This window comes from Budorcas taxicolor, chromosome 11 (assembly GCF_023091745.1).
Source record: "Budorcas taxicolor isolate Tak-1 chromosome 11, Takin1.1, whole genome shotgun sequence".
In the NCBI taxonomy this organism is placed as follows: Eukaryota; Metazoa; Chordata; class Mammalia; order Artiodactyla; family Bovidae; genus Budorcas; species Budorcas taxicolor.
The window spans coordinates 54,456,103-54,477,011 of record NC_068920.1 but is presented as its reverse complement, the minus strand read 5'-3'; the positions used below and the strand labels follow the sequence as shown (position 1 = coordinate 54,477,011).

General features: G+C 41.2%; 1 protein-coding gene across 1 annotated transcript in view; it reads left to right on the top strand.

The window, feature by feature from the left end:
• The window catches only part of HMGCLL1 (3-hydroxymethyl-3-methylglutaryl-CoA lyase like 1), a 186,749-nt gene extending 166,187 nt beyond the window's left edge, over nt 1-20,562 (top strand). The window contains exons 8-9 of the mRNA XM_052649170.1: nt 15,915-16,040; nt 20,461-20,562. Of these exons, the coding sequence (XP_052505130.1) occupies nt 15,915-16,040; nt 20,461-20,562 (228 nt within the window). The remainder of the gene's footprint in view (nt 1-15,914; nt 16,041-20,460) is intronic.
• Nucleotides 20,563-20,909: the final 347 nt, after the last annotated feature.

The following is a 20,909-nucleotide window of genomic DNA, read 5'->3' as shown; positions in this document are numbered from 1 at the left end:
GGACGGACAAAGGAGTGTAAGTGTCCCTGGGGCTCACCATCAGTCACTAGGAGGAAGTTGGAACCACGGTCAGGAGGGCCTTCGGAGCCACAGAGGTACCACCTGAAGCAGTCCGTGGGGACGCTATTCCATCTTCTCCGTCTCATGGAGCCTTCTGTTGGCTGAACCCAGCAGGAGTCCCGTGGATCATGGGAACTTGAAGATGCACCAAGCAGCTACCAGTCCCCTGTGATAAGAAACACAGAAGGAATGGACAAGCACGACCTCTGGGAGCCATCCGCTTGACTTTCACAGGGCTGTGTCCTTTGAAGAACGGAAGTGTGAATGGTACCTTTCTTGTTCTGTTGAGAAAGCTGAGAAGCCTAACTTGTATTCTTGTCCAAAGAGGATATTTGGCCTTTTTCTTTTTCCCCCCGTGATAGATATTTGGTATACTTCCCTGTGTATCCCTCAAGTGATTCTTTGTCTCTTAACAGTATCTCACCTGTGAGCAAAATTGCCCTTGAACTGTACTCAGATCTGAAGATTTCCATGTGCTTTTCTACTTTCGTACTTAATGAGAGGTGGCATTGAATTTTAGGTGGTTAGAAGCATTAAAGTTAAAAAAAATCCTCAAATATGTTATAGGTCGTATGGAAGCTTTTGTAAACCCATGGTATTTGGCAGCCTCACCACAAATACCAAGTATGTGTGGGTTTGGCACCTTTCAGGAGAATCTTCAACAAATGTTTTTTCTTTTAAAACTGTGTTTTATATGACTTTTTCTTGGCTGTTGGCATTGGACATCCCAGTTGGATGCCATCTGGCGGCTTACAACATGTGGCCTTCCCCAAAAGTCACTGTCTTGCTTATAATTTTCCTCTCACATGTTCCAAGGAATGGACCTACCTCAGTGATGTGTTGCCTCAACTACAATAGCAGAAGCCCTTGCTTTTAACTTCATTTCACTAGGTCCATAGCTTTATGGCTAAATTAGATGGTATTGAACAAGCTACATTCAACATGCATTTATAGGAAGCCTTAAGAGTGGATAAAACCCTGGAAACCCTCAAAGTCAATAAGCTTCGGTCACTACATAAAGGATTCAGTCTACAACTTTTAGATTGTCTTTTAATACTTTCAGTGGCAGGGAGATTGTTATTTTGAGAGTGAATCCATTCAAGTTTGAGGAGCTTTAAATGGCTAGAGAGTTATTTCTCGTAATCAACCAAAATCTACCCCTATTTTCCTCTGAAATTATACAGAATATGTCTATTTTCTTGACCATGTAATGGTCTTGAACTGTGCAACTACAGCCATCCCCTACCTCTATATTTCACCCAAGATAAATACCAACAAATGCCTCATACATTGGTTATACCATGTTTTCCAGATATGTTGGTTGGCTTCAAACCTCCTTCATCTCCTACATATAAAATTGTAATTATACCTACTTTTATTTTCCCACCTTTTTTGAATGACTTGCTTAAAGTGGGGAGAAAACCATTCTGCATTTCATGCGCACTAGCTTTTTTTCTTCTTTTAAATTGTATTCACTGCTTAGAAAAATTAATACCATTGTTACCATAACTATCTGGTGAGGCATTTTGATCATGGTGGCTCTAGCATAAACAAGGTCCTTGGCAACTCATTTAGAAATCAAGTTGAATTTGAGCTATTGAACAATAAAGACATAAGCAGTAATACTCATATAGTGACAGGGTAATATACATTATTTTAAACTTTATTATCCATGTAAATAGATAACAATGTCCAGTTTAATGAATCCTTCCATTTAAATGCCCCCCAGTAAATATCGCCTAATAAATGGCTGAATACATTCATCAGCTTCATGTTCATCAGCTTTTGTTGCACTTTTTTTCCTCTTATTTCTACAGGAGAGCCAAGTTTGAAGGGCGCTAAATTATAACCCTGCCATTGGGCAGGAGTCACCTTGTTGGAGGGCATCTTAGTCCTCCCTTGTTGCCCTGAGATGGAGCTCCCCAACCTGTTCACCCTTTCTCCTTGTGATGGTCCCCTGGCTACGGTCTGTGGATGTTGGCCTATTCTCTGCCACATTTTGGTCATGATCCTACTTCGTTCCTGCCCACCAATCCTACGAGGGAAACAAATTATTGTATGCTTTCCATGTCAGATGAGAGTGCCCTGTCCTCTTTCGGGCTGCCTTGAGCCCCACTTGCCAGGCACCTCATCTAGCCTTTGCTGCCCTGGCACCCTACAGCTGGATGGGAGATTGTGAGTCTTGTCATTTCCCTCCAGGTCATGCCTTTGGAAGCAGAACCAGTCTTCTCTGTTCTAAGGCTCCTCTAAATCTATCTGGAATTTCTATCATTTATGACCCCCAACTGGTTCTGAGTGCCAATACACCCCTGGTACTCAGCAGAGAGGAGGAGCCTTTGACTCTTCTCAGGTACCCAGGAAGCACAACATTATTTTTAAAAATTATTTTACTGCCCCATGGAGATCAATACTTTGAGTTACAAGAATATCGAGTCATAAGTTTGAGTATTAACAAACCATGACATTACTTTGTCAACGAAGATCCGTCTAGTCAAAGCTATGGTTTTTCCACTAGTCATGTAGGGATGTGACAGTTGGACTATAAAGAAAGCTGAGTGCAGAAGAATTGATGCTTTTGAACTGTGGTGTTGGAGAAGACTCTTGAGAGTCCCTTGGACTGCAAGGAGGTCCAGTCAGTCCATCCTAAAGGAGATCAATCCTGGGTGTTCATTGGAAGGACTGATGTTGAAGCTGAAACTCCAATACTTTGGTCACCTGATGTGAGGAGCTGACTCATTTGAGAAGACCCTGATGCTGGGAAAGATCGAGGGCAGGAGGAGAAGGGGACGACAGAGGATGAGATGTTTGGATGGCATCACCCACTCAATGGACATGAGTTTGGGTAAACTCTGGGAGTTGGTGATGGACAGGGAGGCCTGGCGTGCTGCGATTCATGGGGTCACAAAGAGTTGGACATGACTGAGCGACTGAACTGAACTGAACTGAAATCACGAGATTAGCTTCAATGCAGATGAACAAGTGGAAATCGGTATGTAACGAAAGATTTACAAAAAGGAGTTAAAGTTAGTTTTCAACAATCAGGAAGGTGTTAAGAAACATTAGGTGTTAAATTTCTCATTTTCTATATCTGTAATGATTTTCAAGAGAGCAACGTCTGCCTTAAACTGGAGGCAATACTATGTTCCACTCCACGGATCAGCCTCCATTTAGCTGCTAAGTTAGAAATCACAGAACTTTTGTTAATGACACCTTTTTCTTCCATTAGTCTTTTTAAAATTGAAGTATAGTTGATTTGCATGCTTTGGTTTACATTGTGTTAGTTTCAGATTACAGCAAAATGATTCAGATATATTAATAAATGGGCTTCCCTGGTGGCTCAGATGGTAAAGAATCTGCGTGGGGCTGGTGGCAAAGGACCTACCTGCCAATGCAGGAGACCATCTATAATGCATAAGACCTGAGTTCAATGCCTGGGTCAGGAAGATCCTCTGGAGGAGGGCATGGCAGTGTCTCCAGTAATCTTGCCTAGAGAATTCCATGGGCAGAGGACCCTGGTGGGGTACAGTCCATGGGGTTGCAAAGAGTCAGACACGACTGAAGCCACTTAGCATACACACACCTATTAATATATATATATATATATATATATATACACACACACACATATATGTATACATATATATATATTCTTTTTCAGATTCTTTTCCCTAATAGATTGTTAAAAAATATTGGATAGAGTTCCCTGTGCTGTACAATAGGTCCTTGTTTATTGCCTTTATATAAAGCAGTGTATATCTGCTAATCCCAAACTCCTAATTCATCCTCTTCTTCTCCCTCTGGTAACCACAGTTGGTTTTCCAAGTCTGGGACTCTGTTTCTGTTTTCTAAATAAGTTTATGTGTATCACTTTTTTAGATTCCACATAGAAGGATATCATATGATATTTGTCTTTTTCTGACTTCATTAATATATTATCTTCCATTAGTCTTCATTCAGACACTATTTTAACTCATAAATTTATCTCAAATTCATTCCTTTATGACAGTATTTTTCACTTTTGCTCCATTTTAAATACTCACAACCGTTGACTGGATGCATTTCACTGAGTTTCTGACTGGTATTTGTACTTGGATATTTCTCAACTTTGTATCCATCTCAGCTATTATTCCCTTGCTAACAAAATGTTTGAAGCAAAATGCTAACAATGGCATAATTTTTCATGAACTTTAGGTAGGTCTTTATTTCCCAGAGAATAAAGTTTAGCTCCTGTAGAATGGCAAGCAAGGCCTCTCATGATTGGGAGCTCGCCTCCACCCACACCCCAAGTCTCCCTACAAAAAAGTCTCCTTAGAATCTCGGTGGACCCTTGACCCATTCATCATCTATGTATTTTCTCAAGCTGTTCCCTCCCTGTAGAATATCCCTTCTGCTTGCCATCCCCCATGTGTCAACATCCTGCAAGGGCCAATTCAGCACCAAGCCAGCCATCAAACTTCACCTAGCCCCACCCATTCCTGCTTCTCGACAAAATACAGAAACCATCTCTCTGACGTTCCTAAACAGCTTTATTTGTAATTTTCATAATAACTGCCACACTCTGCATCAGGTTTTTTGTATTTGTGAATATCTTCTCTGCCAGGCCATTAGCTGAAGGAAGTGTCAGTAAATTTTCTTTGTTTCCAAGCAGCAGTAGCTAACTCAAGCTGACTTTAGCAAAAAAAAAAAGAGAGAGAGAGAGAGATGCTGTTGTGAGGAATTAAGGGTGTGAATGGGAAACCTCTTAAAGGCCCAAGACAAGTAGAGACCTGGGACTTGGAAGCATTCACCCTGGCACTGAGTCTCAGCTCTTACTGTTTGCAGAGTGTATCACTATGCGCATCATAGTACACATTCTGTGGCTCAAGTTCCGCATGTATAGAATGAGGATGATAGATATGTGACTGTTTCCTAGCATCACTGCATTGTTTGTTTGGTACAGCTCTCATTAAATGTTATTTCAAAAACAAAGGTGGGGAGACTATGAAGCTGCAGCTCAGGAAGGACCAAAAAACTGTCTGGAATGCAGGTGGCATCTCTCCGATTCAAATATCCCATTCTACCCCCAGTTATAGACCACATGTCTCTGCTTCTCATTGTGCATGTATGTGTGTGTGTGTGTGTGTGTTAAAGTCTCTCAATTGGGTCTGACTCTTTGCAACCCCATGGACTGTAGCCCACCAGACTCCTCTGTCCATGGAATTCTCCAGGCCAGAATACTAGAGTGGGTAATCATTCCCTTTCCAGGGGATCTTTCCAACCCAAAGATCGAATCTAGGTCTCCCACGTTTGCAGTACTTGTCTATAGCTCATACGTTGTACATCTCATCTCTTAGAAAGATAGAGCCTGTCTTTGTCTCTACTCCACATTCTGGGGGAGGAGCCCATGATTGACTCAATTTCAGTTCCAATAGCTGTGCCAAGATTAATAGTGACTGAGGAAATAAGCAGGTTCCATAAACCTGTCATTATGAGAAAGCATTTTCAAGAGAAGAAGGTCTAGGGAGCAAGCAAGATATGTACTGGTCTGCTGAAACGTCTCATTGATTTTGCTATCCTCGACACCTTGTTCTGTCTCTCTAGTTGGATTGGATCAAGTTCAGTTCAAATGTACTTGCACTCGGGGGTTGATTCTGCTAACATTTTTATTCCATGCACATCATTTGTTCAGTTATTCTTTGAAAAGTAGTTGAACAGTAACTTATTCTGTTCTCAGTATTATGCCATGTACTGAGGGCATTATGGAGTGAGGTATCTTGAAGCTCTTGACCTCACTATGCTAATATATATTGCTCGCTGCTTTGACTTATTAAAAAAAAAAAAGGTGTAATCTTCCCATACTTACCAACCCTGCCTGGTTTGTAAGTATTAATAACACGGTTAGTTCTTTGTCAGCACCACTGTGCTTTCCATTCTTTTTCTCTGAACGTTCTATTTTTTGTTTTTTGAACATTTAGTTATGCTTTCACAACATTAGGCAGGCCTCCCACTAACATCCATTTTGAAAGTGAAAATAACTTACCTCCTACCAGCGCAACTTCAGAAGCACGAAGGCCTAGTGGCACGAACGCTTGAGTTCCAGACAAATCTCTGCACCTGTGTGGCTTTTGGGGACGCCTGAAGAGCTCTGGAGCTTAGTTTCTTCCCTTTAAACCAAAATCAACCAAGCACATATGGGATTATAAAAAAAATTAATTTATTTATTTTAATTGGAGGCTAATTACTTCACAATATTTGGTTTTTGCCATACATTGACATGAATCAGCCATGATGTACATGTGTTTCTCATCCTGAAGCCCCCTCCCACCTCCCTCCCCGTACCATCCCTCAGGGTCGTCCCAGTGCACCAGCTTTGAGTGCCCTGTTTCATGCATCGAACCTGGACTGGCAATCTATTTCACTTATGATAATATACATATTTCAATGCTATTCTCTCAAATCATCCCACCCTTGCTTTCTCCCACAGAGTCCAAAAGTCTGTTCTTTACATCTTTGTCTCTTTTGCTGTCTCGCATATAGGGTCACCATCTTTCTAAATTCCATATATATGTGTTAATATACCGTATTGGTGTTTTTCTTTTAGACACCAGTTTCATCCACCTCATTAGAACTGACTCAAATGCATTCTTTTTAATGGCTGAGTAATACTCCATTGTGTATATGTACCACGGCTTTCTTATCCATTCGTCTGCCGATGGGCATCTAGGTTCCTTCCATGCCCTGGCTATTGTAAACAGTGCTGCAATGAACATTGGGATACACGTGTCCCTTTCAATTCTGGTCTGCTCAGTGTGTATGCCCAGCAGTGGGATTGCTGGGGCGTATAGCAGTTCTATTTCCAGATTTTTAAGGAATCTCCACACTGTTCTCCATAGTGGCTGTACGAGTTTGCATTCCCACCAACAGTGTAATGGCACCCCACTCCAGTACTCTTGCCTGGAAAATCCCATGGACGGAGGAGCCTGGTGGGCTGCAGTCCATGGGGTTGCAAAGAGTCGGACACGACTGAGCTACTTCACTTTTACTTTTCACTTTCATGCATTGGAGAAGGAAATGGCAACCCACTCCAGTGTTCTTGCTTGGAGAATCCCAGGGACAGGGGAGCCTGGTGGGCTGCCGTCTGTGGGGTCGCACAGAGTCGGACACGACTGAAGCAACGCAGCAGCAGCAGCAGCCAACAGTGTAAGAGGGTTCCTTTTTCTCCGCACCCTCTCCAGCATTTATTGCTTATAGACTTTTGGATAGCAGGCATTCTGACTGGTGTGAGATGGTACCTCATTATGGTTTTGATTTGCATTTCTCTGATAATGAGTGATGTTGAGCATCTTTTCCTGTGTTTGTTAGCCATCTGTATGTCTTCTCTGGAGAAATGTCTGTTTAGTTCTTTCGCCCATTTTTTGATTGGGTCATTTATTTTTCTGGAATTGAGCTACATGAGCTGCTTGTATATTTTTGAGATTAATTCTGGCTGTGAAAATATGATTTATAGATTGTTATGAAAAAATTCATGGAGGCTCCACCTTTGTAGATACAAGATCTTCCTTGTTTACACAGTGTTCGTCATCCATCCATCTCCTTTCCTTCCTCCTTCTCATTTTGTTACCATGGTCTTCATCCATCTCTTTTGTGCAATCACAGAGGCATTGTGAGAGCTCACTGAAACTGGAATGCAATGGTCAACTCTTGCTGGGATTCTCAGCCAATGAGCTTAGTTACTGTGTTTCTGAGAAGATTGAATATTGATTCTCCTTGGAAGCTTTGAGGTTACTGTTCCTTTACCAGTCTCTGTCGCTTGGCCTGTCCTCTCCTTCTGTCCCACCTCACAGCACAATTTTCTCCATGAATTTCCTAGCTCAGCTCCATGTTTCTGCCCTAATCTCAAACTCATCCCCACTTACCTAAGTGTTTGTTTCTTTACTTTTTTTTCTTAAACAAAAGCAACAGCAAGTCGCTGTACTAGAACTTGATGCCAGACAGTACGTGGGGTCTTAGTCCCTGACCAGGGACCGAAGCCACATCCCCTTGCATTGGACAGCCAGGGCAGTCCCACTGTGTGTTTTTTGTTAATTTCTCATCTAGTGCAGCCTCATTCTTCACTCCGACTCAATAAGCTCTGTCCTTTATGGCTTCCAGCTCACCTGTGTCTCCGTTTGCACGCCTCCCTTGCTATATTCTGCCCCAGCTCTCTGCTTCATTTAACACATCCACATCCTCCCTCTGCCTCTATCTCCTTGTCGTATGCCTGTGAAAGCCAAGACTTCTCAAGAGTGATGTACCCAGCTATGGGGTATGGATTTTCCATGAAACATCACATTGTATCCTGAGCAAGTCTGTGCATTAGTGCTATTAAATTCATTTTACAGCTGGGCGAACAGAGAGAGAAAGTAACACCGTCAAGATCATACAGCTAACGCTGATGGTATTGATTGTTTCTCAATCTACTGAAATTCAGAATTTCTTTACCTATTTTTCCGTTTTCTTGTGCCTTCCTATGTACACACTCTTCTTTCTGTCTCAATTTGCAATATACTAAATGAAAGCATGAATATAATCTCTCATGTGTGGTGAGGCAGGGTAAAAGGAAGCGTGTGGGAAAGCCTTTTCAGAGATGAAATACGGTCTATGAAAGCATTGGTAGTCCATCATATTAGCTTACTTACCCCAACAGCAAGGCGTCATGATTTACATGCCAATGCTGGTGTATAATTTCTGTGGTTGAAAACAGTGGGCTTTATTCATGTATGCCAATGGTTATTGTCTGAGGTTTTCAAAACATGGTATGTTCACAATACACATGAATGGCAAGTAGTTAGTACTGTAACTGAATATGGTAACTTTTTAGAGTGATGGATGGGAAGCATCTCAGGGCAAGATCTGGTCTCCTTGGAAAGAATGCTGTGACCCCACTAGTGACTGGCCTGGCCGCTGGGGGAGAGATAGCACTCACGTGTGGATAACTATGATCCTCTGTTGGCAGGCGCGTTAGCTGTGAGGAACAAGTGAAGGGGAACAAATATTAGGAAGATGGGCATATTGTTAATATTTCCTCTTACCTGAATGTTTGTCTTTTTCCCCATGAATAACTTAAAATCCTCAAATGAATCATTTCCCTATCAGAGATATTTGGAAAATCAGACACATATGGAAGATTATACATTTTAGAAAAGATATCTTTGATTTGTCTTCTCATATTTTTCAGTTTTATTTGGAGAATATGTTCTTACAGCACTGAGAAAAAGTCAAGGTGATATTTTCAGTTAGCATATCAGTGTGATCTGGGCATCTAACCACCATGCGAAATTAAAAAGAAATTAACATTCCTCAGAGCTTATATGATATTGCAATACAGAGTGATAATGCTCATGCTATGTCTACAGATAGTCTGCCAGTTTCCAGAAGAAGTAGCTTCTCGTATTTTGCATTTTCATCAGCCTACAATCGTAGTACGTGTCTGGGGGCTCAAGCAGACGGAGCTCACAACTCTACTCACAAGGCTTGGGATAACCTGTGTCACTGGGTTAACAGCTCTGATCATGACTCTGAGGAAGGTGGGAGCCTCGGTCACCTTCATCCTTTGAGATTTGAGTTTATTTCATTTTAGGGAGAATTAACTTCCTGAGTTCTAGAGAGAACGGTTTCTCATTTGCTAATAGTGACCTACTTCTCAGTGACAGACCAAATATATAGTAATTTTAATTTCTAACACTAATCTCCGTGTGCTTCAGGGCTGTGTATGTATTCCAAATCCTGAAGAAATGGAGGAGTTAGGGGGAAAAAAGATCAATTCGCAGCCATCACAGTCAAGAATGGTTCATGGATCAACAAATAAACATGTTGAAGTCAAAGGAAGAATAATACAAAAACAGATTGATTATATTGAACCACATTTGATGTGTTATACACCATTAGTAAAAGTATCCTTATTTTAAAGTAAGAAAAATATTTATTTGCATAATATAAAGCTATTTACTTTCATATTTGCCATTTCTGAGCTGGAACCCAGGGGCATTTCAATGCTTGACTTTTACTTGGTGGATTTTGGTGTTGCATCGCCATCTTGTGGTTGTTGATCCAAAAATATTTCTTTTAAAACAAAACCCAAGACCTTTGTTTTTGCAACATACTGTATGGTGCGGAAAATCATTTGTGCTTGTGTGCTTACATCCACACAGACAAACACACACACCAGGAAACTGAAAATCTGAAAGCAGTGTTTTAGGTTGGGAGACATAGGTAAAGAAATGTCTAAGAATAATCTTTTCATGCGGGTTCTTGTATGGTAAAACCAGCCACGCGGCACATCTACTAACAAATGCATGATATTGTTGTAAATGTAATGTGTTTACTATAATACTATGATTTCAATAGTAAAGTACCATATGTTTCCTCTATTTATCATAAATAACAGATGAGAACAAATAATATTTTTCTTCCTGCTCTGTTAAGAATGTTTACTTTGTATGTGTACCATTGCTAATAAGACACGGAAACAGAGATAAAGAAAACATACTACAGTGGAATCACATTTTCTTAGCTGACTATGACTAGAAATTTCCAAAGTAGCTTGTTCATAAATAAAGCCATCTAACTTACTGTGTGGGTAACACTATCCATTGAGAAGATCTTTTCTTTGCAGGGGGGAAGAATTACGCATTTAATAGAGGTCAGAGTTGAGGGGACAGTGGGTAGAAAGTTCTGCTTTTATGTTTTAAGATTATTTGTCTGTGTTAGGCCTTAGTGACAGAGTGCAGGCATGTGAGATCCTAGGTTCCCAACCAGGGCTCGGACCCTTGTCCGCTGCATTGAAAGGCTAAGGCTTAACCACTGCACCACCGTGGAAGTCCTGAAAGTTCTAGTTTTAAACGATTGGGAATTGTTTTTTTTTTTTTTAAGAGACTTTAAAAGGAACACTTATTTTAGTAGTCTTCTTCATAGGTAATGTATACTTTAATAAACTCTTTAAATTTGCTATTGAAACTTGAAATCCACATACTGCCTTTAGAATTGATGCAATTAATTTGTGACTAATGCTCACAGAAACCTCATCTGTTCCAGAGCGAATGTGATGGCGGGAAAGAAGGAAGGCCTGGTTTTCAGGGAGCCTTTCCCCCAGATCATGTCTGCTTTTATGAGATTATGTACACACATTAGGCTGCAGTCTCAAATTCTAGAAAGACCAATTAGTTGCAAAATAATGTTGTTAATCAAGGAATTCAGTCTTAGGTTTATTTATTCTCACTCTGATTTATTTACTGTCATTCTGTCACAGGCTACAGTTTGCAGAAGCCTTTCTTTTTCTAATTATATGTATAATTACATTCATTGTGGGGTCATTGGAAAATAAAGATAAAAAGAATTTAAATAAAATAAATTACATGCAACTCATTGACCATCACTCTTAGTATTTTGATATTATCATCCAAATTCTTTTTTTTAGAAAATGAGATTATGATTGCACACACTGTTATAATATTTTATAATCTGTTTCTTTCCCTTAACTATGCATTTACGTAGTATTTATCATTCCATTTTACAACTACACCTTAATTAATTTAAATTAGCCCCAATTACAGACATTTGGATGGTTTCCTAATTTTTATCCATATAAAATATACTGTAATGAGTCTATGTATAAGGGGATGTGTTTCATGTCGTAGACATATACGCTCACCCTGTACTTAGTCGCTCAGTCATGTCCGACTCTTTGCAACCCCATGGCTCCTCTGTAGCCTCCAAGTCTCCTCTGTCCATGGGATTCTCCAGGCAAGAATACTGGAGTGGGTTGCCATGCCCTCCACCAGGGGATCTTCCCAACCCAGGGATCGAACCCAAAGCTCCCACATTGCAGGCGGATTCTTTACCATGTGAACCACCAGGGAAACCCATATACATTTATTTGTTTCTATTTTTTGCCTCATTATTTACTTAGGGTTTGTGAACTATTGCAAAAAAGAACTACTTTGACAGGAATGTCTAGCATGATAGATGTTGGTAATTAAGACTAATTATAAATTACTCGCACCATAGAAAAATAATTATCATTCATCTTCCTGCCAGTTTAAGTTTTCCTGTTTATCTTCAGTTCCAACAACACTTCCTTTTTGTCATTGTTATTTGTTGAAGTCTAATACACATACTCTTGCTCCTTGGAAGAAAAGCTATGACCAACCTAGGCAGCATATTGAAAAGCAGAGACATTACTTTGCCAACAAAGGTCCATCTAGTCAAAGCTATGGTTTTTCCAGTAGTCATGGACGGATGTGAGAGTTGGACTATAAAGAAAGTTGAGTGCCGAAGAACGGATGCTTTTGAACTGCGGTGTTGGAGAAGACTCTTGTGAGTCTCGTGGATGGTGAGGAGATCCAACCAGTCCATTCTAAAGGAAATCAGTCCTGAGTATTCATTGGAAGGACTGATGCTGAAGCTGAAACTCCAATACTTTGGCCACCTGATGTGAAGAACTGACTCATTGGAAAAGACCCTGGTGCTGGGAAAGACTGAAGGTGGGAGGAGAAGGGGACGACAGAGGATGATATGGTTGGATGGCACCACCGACTTGATGGACAAGAGTTTGAGCAAGCTCCAGGAGTTGGTGATGGACAGGGAGGCCTGAGGCCTGAGGCCTGCCTGCTGCAGTCCATGGGGTCGTAAAGAGTTGGATATGACTGAGCGACTGAACTGAATACACATACAGAAAATTTTACAGATCATAAGCTCTCCTGGTAGGCTGAAGCTATCTTCCAGCTATTATGCAGGTACTACTTACATTCACTACTTCACATACTTTTGGGAGTGTTCTTTCCAAAACTGATTTGTTGACAAGTTGATCCATCATTTTTAACTCTGCTGCCTCAGGGTACAGAACATCTTCAAAATGAAAGCTCACTCATACCCACAGCTGATAAGGGCTGAGATAGATGAGAACCTTGCCTCAGGAGTTCCCACAGGTAATTACTCAAGAGAATCACCAGGGGGGAGCTTTAAGGAAATACCAAAGCTGACTCACTTCCAGACAGAGATCCTGGGGAGAAGAAGCTTGTGTGTTATTTTTAAAAGGGCCCCAGGTGGTTATAATTGGTAGGGACTGAAAATCACTGAAACTTTTGTCTCCTTGAGTGATAGATTCATTTCAACAGAGTAGATAAATTCTAACCCGTGGGTAAAGAATGTCTCTGTCTATTTGGTGTACTGGTTGACTCCCAGAGATGAGCCTCTGTCCTAACCTTTGTACTGGCCAGCTCCTGGACAACTTCACCACTGTCACTCCTAGAGCAGAAGTCTTTATACTTACTATTTATATTCACCACAAATGTGGACGCTCCTAAATGGACCAGTACTTCAGCTGGTCAGTTATTAACATCTGAATACAATTAAACTTTGAGAGAGGTCGTGGTAATGGAAGAAGAGCCATACAGACCTTCCCATGTTGCCGAGGATAACAAGTGGAGACAGACATACAGAAGCAAACAAATTATATCTGGAAACTTGCATTAGTCACAGAGACATCCATGGCATTTGGTTCTGCTCTTGGGAAAATGGGTAAACAACCTAGATCTCACAAGGGAATATCTAGAAAATTTATTAAAAATGGGCAGCTTTATAGACCATAATGGAAGAGAATATAAAAAAGAATATATATATGTATATATATACATCTGAATGTATATATATGTATATATTCAGATATATACATATATATATCTGAATGTTGTTGTACAGAAATTAGCACAGCCTTGTAAATCAACTGCACATCAATTAAAAAAACACAGCCCACTTAGCATGTTAAGGGAACCAACTGAAGAGCCCCCAGTGGCCAGATCTCAAACAACATGAGTGACAAGGCATATAAAGGAATACTGGAACTCAACGCAAAGCACTAAATAAATACCTATGAGTCTCTACTGATACAAACAAATGTTTGAAGAAATAAATGATGATGGGAGAACAGACAAATCTCCCATATGGCTGGCTTATAAATAATTTAGGTACATATTATCCACTCCTAAATCTGAGCTGCACACAGTGACTTTTTTTTCCCAAAAAGTACCACGTGGAAAACAGGGCATGGGATCAAGGTGAATATCATCAGTCATAAACCATAACCATGTAGAGCGTCCCTTTGATATGATGTGTCTAGACTGGCATCTCATCTGTGTGGCCCTCCTCACAAAAGTTTAGGAATCCAGTCTAACCATGAGAAAACATAAGACAAAACCCACATTGAAAGGTATTGTACAAAACACGACAGGTACACCTCAAAATGATCAAGGTCAATGAGGGCAAAGAACGGTGAAAGCTGAGAAGATGTCATAGCCACAGCATCCTGAGACAAGATAATTAAATGCAATGTGGTACCCGGATGAGTTCCCAGAACAGAAAAAAGACAATGGCTTCCAAACTGGGGAAATCTGCATCATGTGTGGACTTTGGTTAATCATATCAGATGTGTTCATTAGTTGTGACAAGTATACCGTAATGATGTAAGATGTGAACAGTAGGGGAAATGGTATGTATTGTATGGGAATGCTTTGCACTTTCTTCCCAAATTGTCTGAAAATCTAAAACAAAAATGTTATCAAAAAAGAAAAGGAGAAAGAAAGCGCTATTCCCCAGGACATCAGTGAGAACAGCATCTGGAATCTTGTTAAAAATTCAGATTTTCAAGTCCCAGCTCAGACCTCCAGAATCATAAACTGAAGCTGTAGTGACAATGTGTGATTTTGCTTCTGTGATTTAGAACCCCTGACCCAGCAGGTTGATCAGGGCTCTGCTTCCCAGTGCTTCTTGTTGTAGATGAGGCCATGGCCATTTTTGCCAATGTCCAGGAGCAAAGAATCAGATTAGCCCTCAGGTGGCTCCTGATTACCCATTGGTCACATTCCACGGAGGCCTTCTCTGCTCACCTCTCTTCTTGAGTTACTCGAGTCTGATCTCAGGGGTTCCTTTTCAGACCCATTTGTGCTCATGTTTTCCACAGCTTTTCCAGCCCATGGAGACTGTCCATCTCGGATCTCCCCAGATGTATAATGTGAACCAACTTGCATGTTTCCAGAGGTTACAGACCAGAGCAGAGTGGGAATCCTCTGGAGACAGAGGTGACCTGGGACAAATTATGCGATCCCTCTGTGCTTGAGTTTCTTCATCTGTGATTTGAGAATGATGGAAGAGTATCCATCTCATGGGGCTTTGTAGGGATTATGAATCAGCATCATATGGTGTTAATAATAATATCTAGCACTTAGTGAGAACCCAGTAAATGTGAACTGGTGCAATTGTTGATGGTGGATGTCCTACCTCTTAAATGGCTCTTCACTTCTCCCAAAACATCCAGGTTTTGTGTGCAAATTAATCAAAGTGATTAATCAATAAACACTGGGTGAACTGAGTGGATGAACTGACCCCACAAAACACAGCTTCAAACACAGACATCCCCAACTTGTCTTCTAAGGCATCTTGATTTTTTGGGTCTGGCTGTTGAAAATATTTCATATTGATTATACAAAGCTGTTAGAATAAAGCTCAAAATTAGATTGGAGAATACACCCTAGGTGTGAATTGATCTTACTTCAAGCTTCACCCCCTACCTTTGTTCTGTTATCAATCAGAACACTGTTTCAATTTTGATCTAAGACTATTGTCATTCCTGAGATCTTTTAGGAGTTTCTGTTATCCTGAAAGATGAGATTGGTCAGAAAAGAAGTCCACCTTGGGAATGTTCCAGCAGCAGGTGGGTAAGGGAATAGAGTGGGGTCATGGTTCAGATTTTCCTTATTTGCTCTTTGGAACAGGTTAAATAGAAACGCAACAACTTACGTACAGTAAAGAGACAAGCTTGGGCATTTGGGTTTGTTTTCCAGATGGGCATTAATGTAGTGGATTCTGCAGTATCCGGACTAGGCGGTTGCCCTTATGCAAAAGGTGCTTCTGGGAATGTAGCCACAGAGGATTTGATCTACATGCTTAATGGCCTGGGGGTTAATACGGTAAGTTACTGTAGCATATTTTAATATTCATACATTCCTTGAAGATTGAAATTGGAATGTGTCTCAGATTTGGGAAGCAACTTTGAGGTCAAGTTTTACTACACTTTTGCTCTTTCCTAAAATGCACAGTGGGAAAATACAATAAAAATTCTTGAGGGGGGCTTCATAAAAGAACTTATTGCTATAGCTCAATCACCAATAATGCTACAATTTCACTTTTTTTTTTTCTTGACTGCTTCATGACTTCCAAAGTACTTTTTTATCTAGTATCTCATTTGATGTCACACACTTTGTGAGTTAGAGCCTGTCTTTGCTTTTATGATTTTTGTTTTTGCTGTTTTGTTTTCCTTGGAGGAAAACTGGGAACTTGGTTTTCTCACGGTGACAAGTAGGGCTTCTGGAAGAGAGCCGAGGGCCATTTTAAAAGGGCCAGTGGAGGAGCAGAGTTTAACAACACTTAGCATGTGAAACACTGGCCGGCAAGAATAGTCTCTTTGCAAGTGGTATCTGAGAAAGGCACAGGCCCTATAACAACACCCACCAGAATCACTGCCTTGTTTTGCCACATGCTTGTTAAAATGACCTACTAACCTCTAAGTTAGAGTCTTTTAGGGAAAGTATAAAAGGCAAAAACGCTGTTCACAGATGATCAGAAATTCCGTATGTTTTCTGAGATGTACAGATCACCACCTGGATTAGAGAATGGGGTTGTCCTCCCCTCTCTCGCCTCTCTGCTCTTCCCTCGCTCTGCTGAGAGGCGCTCCTGCCCAGCTGACTGTCCACCGCGTCCTTCCCAGCGCTTCCAGTTTCTCAGCTCCGCCCCTCCCTCGTGCGTTCCCCGCCCGCTGCAATGGCCTTCCTCCTCATCCTCGGTTTCACCTTCTAGTATTTCCCTGCTGATTCCCCAGGTCCACACTGCTGGGTTCCTCTCCTCTGTGTTCCAGGATTCTTTCAGTGTCTTCCTCGGTCGTAGCACCGTCTTCTTTCTGTGTTCAGCTCCCCCTGGAGACGGAGAGCTAGTATTACAATGTATTCATGGGTGCCTGTTGCCTAGAGACACTCAATCCTGTTCATGGAAAGATTAATATCACCTGGCGTTAAATACCAGACGCTGTTGCCTCTCTTCTCTGGTTCCGTTCAGTTCAGTTCAGTCTCTCTGCCGTGTCCGATTCTTTGCGACCCCATGAATTGCAGCACGCCAGGCCTCCCTGTCCGTCACCAACGCCCAGAATTCACCCAAACTCATGTGCCTCGAGTCGGTGATACCATCCAGCCATCTCATCCTCTGTCGTCCCCTTCTCCTCCTCCCCCACTTAGGAACAGCTATTACTGAGTAGTCTGATCATTTCCATCGTTTCTATTAGAGAGGTATGACCGTGACAGAACCTGAAAAAAGTAGAAATATTTTCTCTTTTTTTTCCAATTTATTTTATTAAAGTATAGTTGACTTACAATGCTGTGTTAATTTCCACTGTACAGCAAAGTGACTCATATATATATACATATATATATTCACATACACACATTCTTTACCATGTTCTTTTCCAATATGGTTTATCACAGGATATTGAATATAGTTCCAAGTAGGACCTTGTTTATCCATTCTGTATATAATAGCTTTCATCTCCTAATCCTAAACTCTCAAGCCATAGAAATCCTTTCTTGAAGATTTATATAACTCGGTTGAACTCAGTTGATGCTTCACATGAGTCAGGCTGTCTGGGTCCAACTGCAAATAACCCGTTTCCGTTTCCAAGAATTTCACAATTTAAGTTGTTATGTTGGGTAGCAACCAACAAACCAAGGCTCTCTGTGGAACCTGTATCACTGTGGCTCCCATGCCTACGCAATTAGCAAGAGCCACTGCTTCAACTTCTAAACTGTTTTGGTTGTTTGTCCCTTCCTTCCTTCCCTTGCTGTAACTACATCAGTACAAGTCCTGATATCTTCGTGGATATTCATCCTCTATCCTGGTCTGCGGGACTTCCCAGGTGGTGCTAGTGGTGAAGAACCGGCCTGCCAGTGCAGGAGACATAAGAGAGAAGGGTTTGATCCTGGGTAGGGAAGATCCCCTTGAGAAGGACACGGCAACTGACTCCAGTATTCTTGCCTAGAGAAGCCCATGGACAGAGGAGCCTGGCAGGCTACAGTCCATAGGGTTACAGAGAGGCAGACACGACTGAAGTGACTTGGCACATACTTCAGGCTGCCTTCGAATTCATCCTCCATGCTGCCATGGAAGATTTCATCTAAGATACACATATGAATATGCCTTGCTTCTGCTTGGGCCTGCATAAGTGGATTCCCACTTCCTGAAAAGCAGGGCTGTATTCTGCCACACACTGTGGCCTTTTATTTTTTCCTTTTCCAGTCACTTCTGCCCGTTCCTTTCCACATATCCTATGATATTTTTCAGATGTCTGTACTGATGGTGCCTCATGCCTCCTCCTTCTTCTCAAGGACTCACACTCTCTGTACAAGCCTCAGGTCAGGATTTACGCTTCCTGGAACTCTCCCCAGAGACACTGCCCTCCTTTCATTCCCATTTCCTTTTCCTCAGTGGGTTGGCCTGCCTGCAGCTCTGCCCTCGTGGTCATCTGGATCTCTCTCTCTTGGTTACTTTAGTTGCCGTGCAGGCTTTCCTGTTTAGGGGTCCACATATTCTGCTTGACCGCAGGCACCCTAAAGACAGAAACTATAGTCTATGTGAAAGTTCTTGAAGCCTCATAATGTATCATAGTACATTAACATATTTAAGCTCCTGGTTTAAATGCTGAAATGATTTAAGTATAAATGCCACATTATCTCAAAAAGGTGCCTTTTCATTGGGCTTCCAGGGCGGCTTAGTGGTAAAGAATCTGCTTGCCAATCCAGGAGAAACAGATTTGACCCCTGGGTTGGGAGTATCCCTTAGAGAAGGAAATGGCAGCTCCCTCCAGTATTGTTGCTTGGGAAATGCCATGGACAGAGAAGCCTGACAGAGTACGGCCCATGGGGTCGCAAAAGAGTCGGACACAACTTAGTGACTAAGTTAGAGAAGGCCAAAACAAAATTCTTCTTTGCTGTGATACCAACCAATCCCACTGCATAAATTGCTATAAATGAAAATTACTGGAAAGCAAAGAAATTTGATGCCTAAAATCTTATGATCTTTTGTTAGATGTAATTCAGAAATGAAAGACCATATGTAACTTATTACTTAGAAAATTTGCATATCACTGCATTAAGAATGTGAAACCAAGCTATGCCTAAAGGACACTCCACCCAAAACCAATACAAAACCAAATCAAGTGTCAGTGTCCCGAAAGCAACTTCACAATAAAAAGAAACATGAAAATGATTTACATGTCATCTTACAAATTACTTTTGGTGATTCTTGAGCAGAGGTAACTGCAAAGAAAACAGTGCTCTGAAAGTTTCTAGAGAGCAGTGACTAGCTATATTAAAGTTATGATCTCTTTATCATCACTGGTATGAAAAGCCCCTGTGAGTATTTATACTTGTTCATGTTAAGAAAACATCAGACTTACATAAATTTTAAAAGCCACTCCTTAATAGCAAGGAGCTTGAGTCAGTTCAGTTTTAAGTCCACGTTGTTTCCAGTCCATGTTGAGGGAAGACATAGGAGCTTACAAAATGCTGCATGGGGGCAAATCTCTGGTTAACCTGCCTACCGCTCTGCCCCCCAGTCCCCGCCAGTGACGGCGCCGTGCGGCTTGGAAACCTCGGTGGTGATCCTTGGCTCCGCCAAGCCCAAGATGACGAGCCTGCACTGAACTTGGCCTTCATACCCAACTGCCGATCTGTCATCCATGGATTTACCAAAGCCTTTGTTGATCCTATTTATGCTCCCAGTCAGTACAACCTCTCAGGCAAACAAGTTCCAGATGTGGACTAAATACTACTTCATTTTATTAAACTACTTCCTTTAGTTCCATGCCAGTAATAGTGTTTCTGGATGTGGTTAGAAATTACGCATGCATTCATCATGCCTATGTTTCTTACAGCTTTATCAGGCTTGTTTGTTTATAGACTAAGATATACTATGAGATCCCCCTGCCAAGTCCTTATCTGTAAACTGCTCCAAAGCATTATCCTTTTAATTGCCCTTCGCTGATATTTGTTCATTCCTTCTGATTCTACTGTTGTCCTCCATAGAGTTCGGGTACCAGCATAATTACACTGGATTATTCAGGTGCGGTTAGCCTAGGGTCAGATTCAAGATATGTCTTAAGAAAGCAGAAAAATCTAAAATCTACATCATTTATGGAGACGAATGTTGTCCCCCAATCAATAACGAACATTTGTTTGATGATTTTAAATGGTTAAGTAACTACTAATATAATTAAAAGAAATCTGTTTTGTCTTCTTTCTCCCTAACCCCCCTTCCTACCTGGCACTGTCATTTTTGTCTCACCAGGGTGTGAATCTTTACAAAGTGATGGAAGCTGGCGACTTCATCTGCAAAGCTGTAAATAAAACTACAAACTCTAAAGTAGCACAAGCCTCATTCAATGCTTGACTTGAATGACTTTGTGACTTAAGTTTGAGAAGCTACATTTCAGCTACAGATATGCATCTGAAACTCATTACTGTCAACTTGTTCTGAAATGTGGAGTAATAGACAAAAGCGGGGAAAAGAGAGAGAGAGACTTTGAAAAAGGGTATCACTGGATGGATTATGAAGTGGACGGGAAGATATACCAGTCATCAGGTAAATCGCAAGCCAAGGCTAAATAATAAAATTTGCAGACGTCCTTTGAACTTGGGGAAAAGTCTACCTACTCTTTTGCTCTTATAGAAATAACTCTTTAATTTAGTCGACGTGAAAATTGACTTCAGATTTCCCTAAGTATCAAATACTGTGTT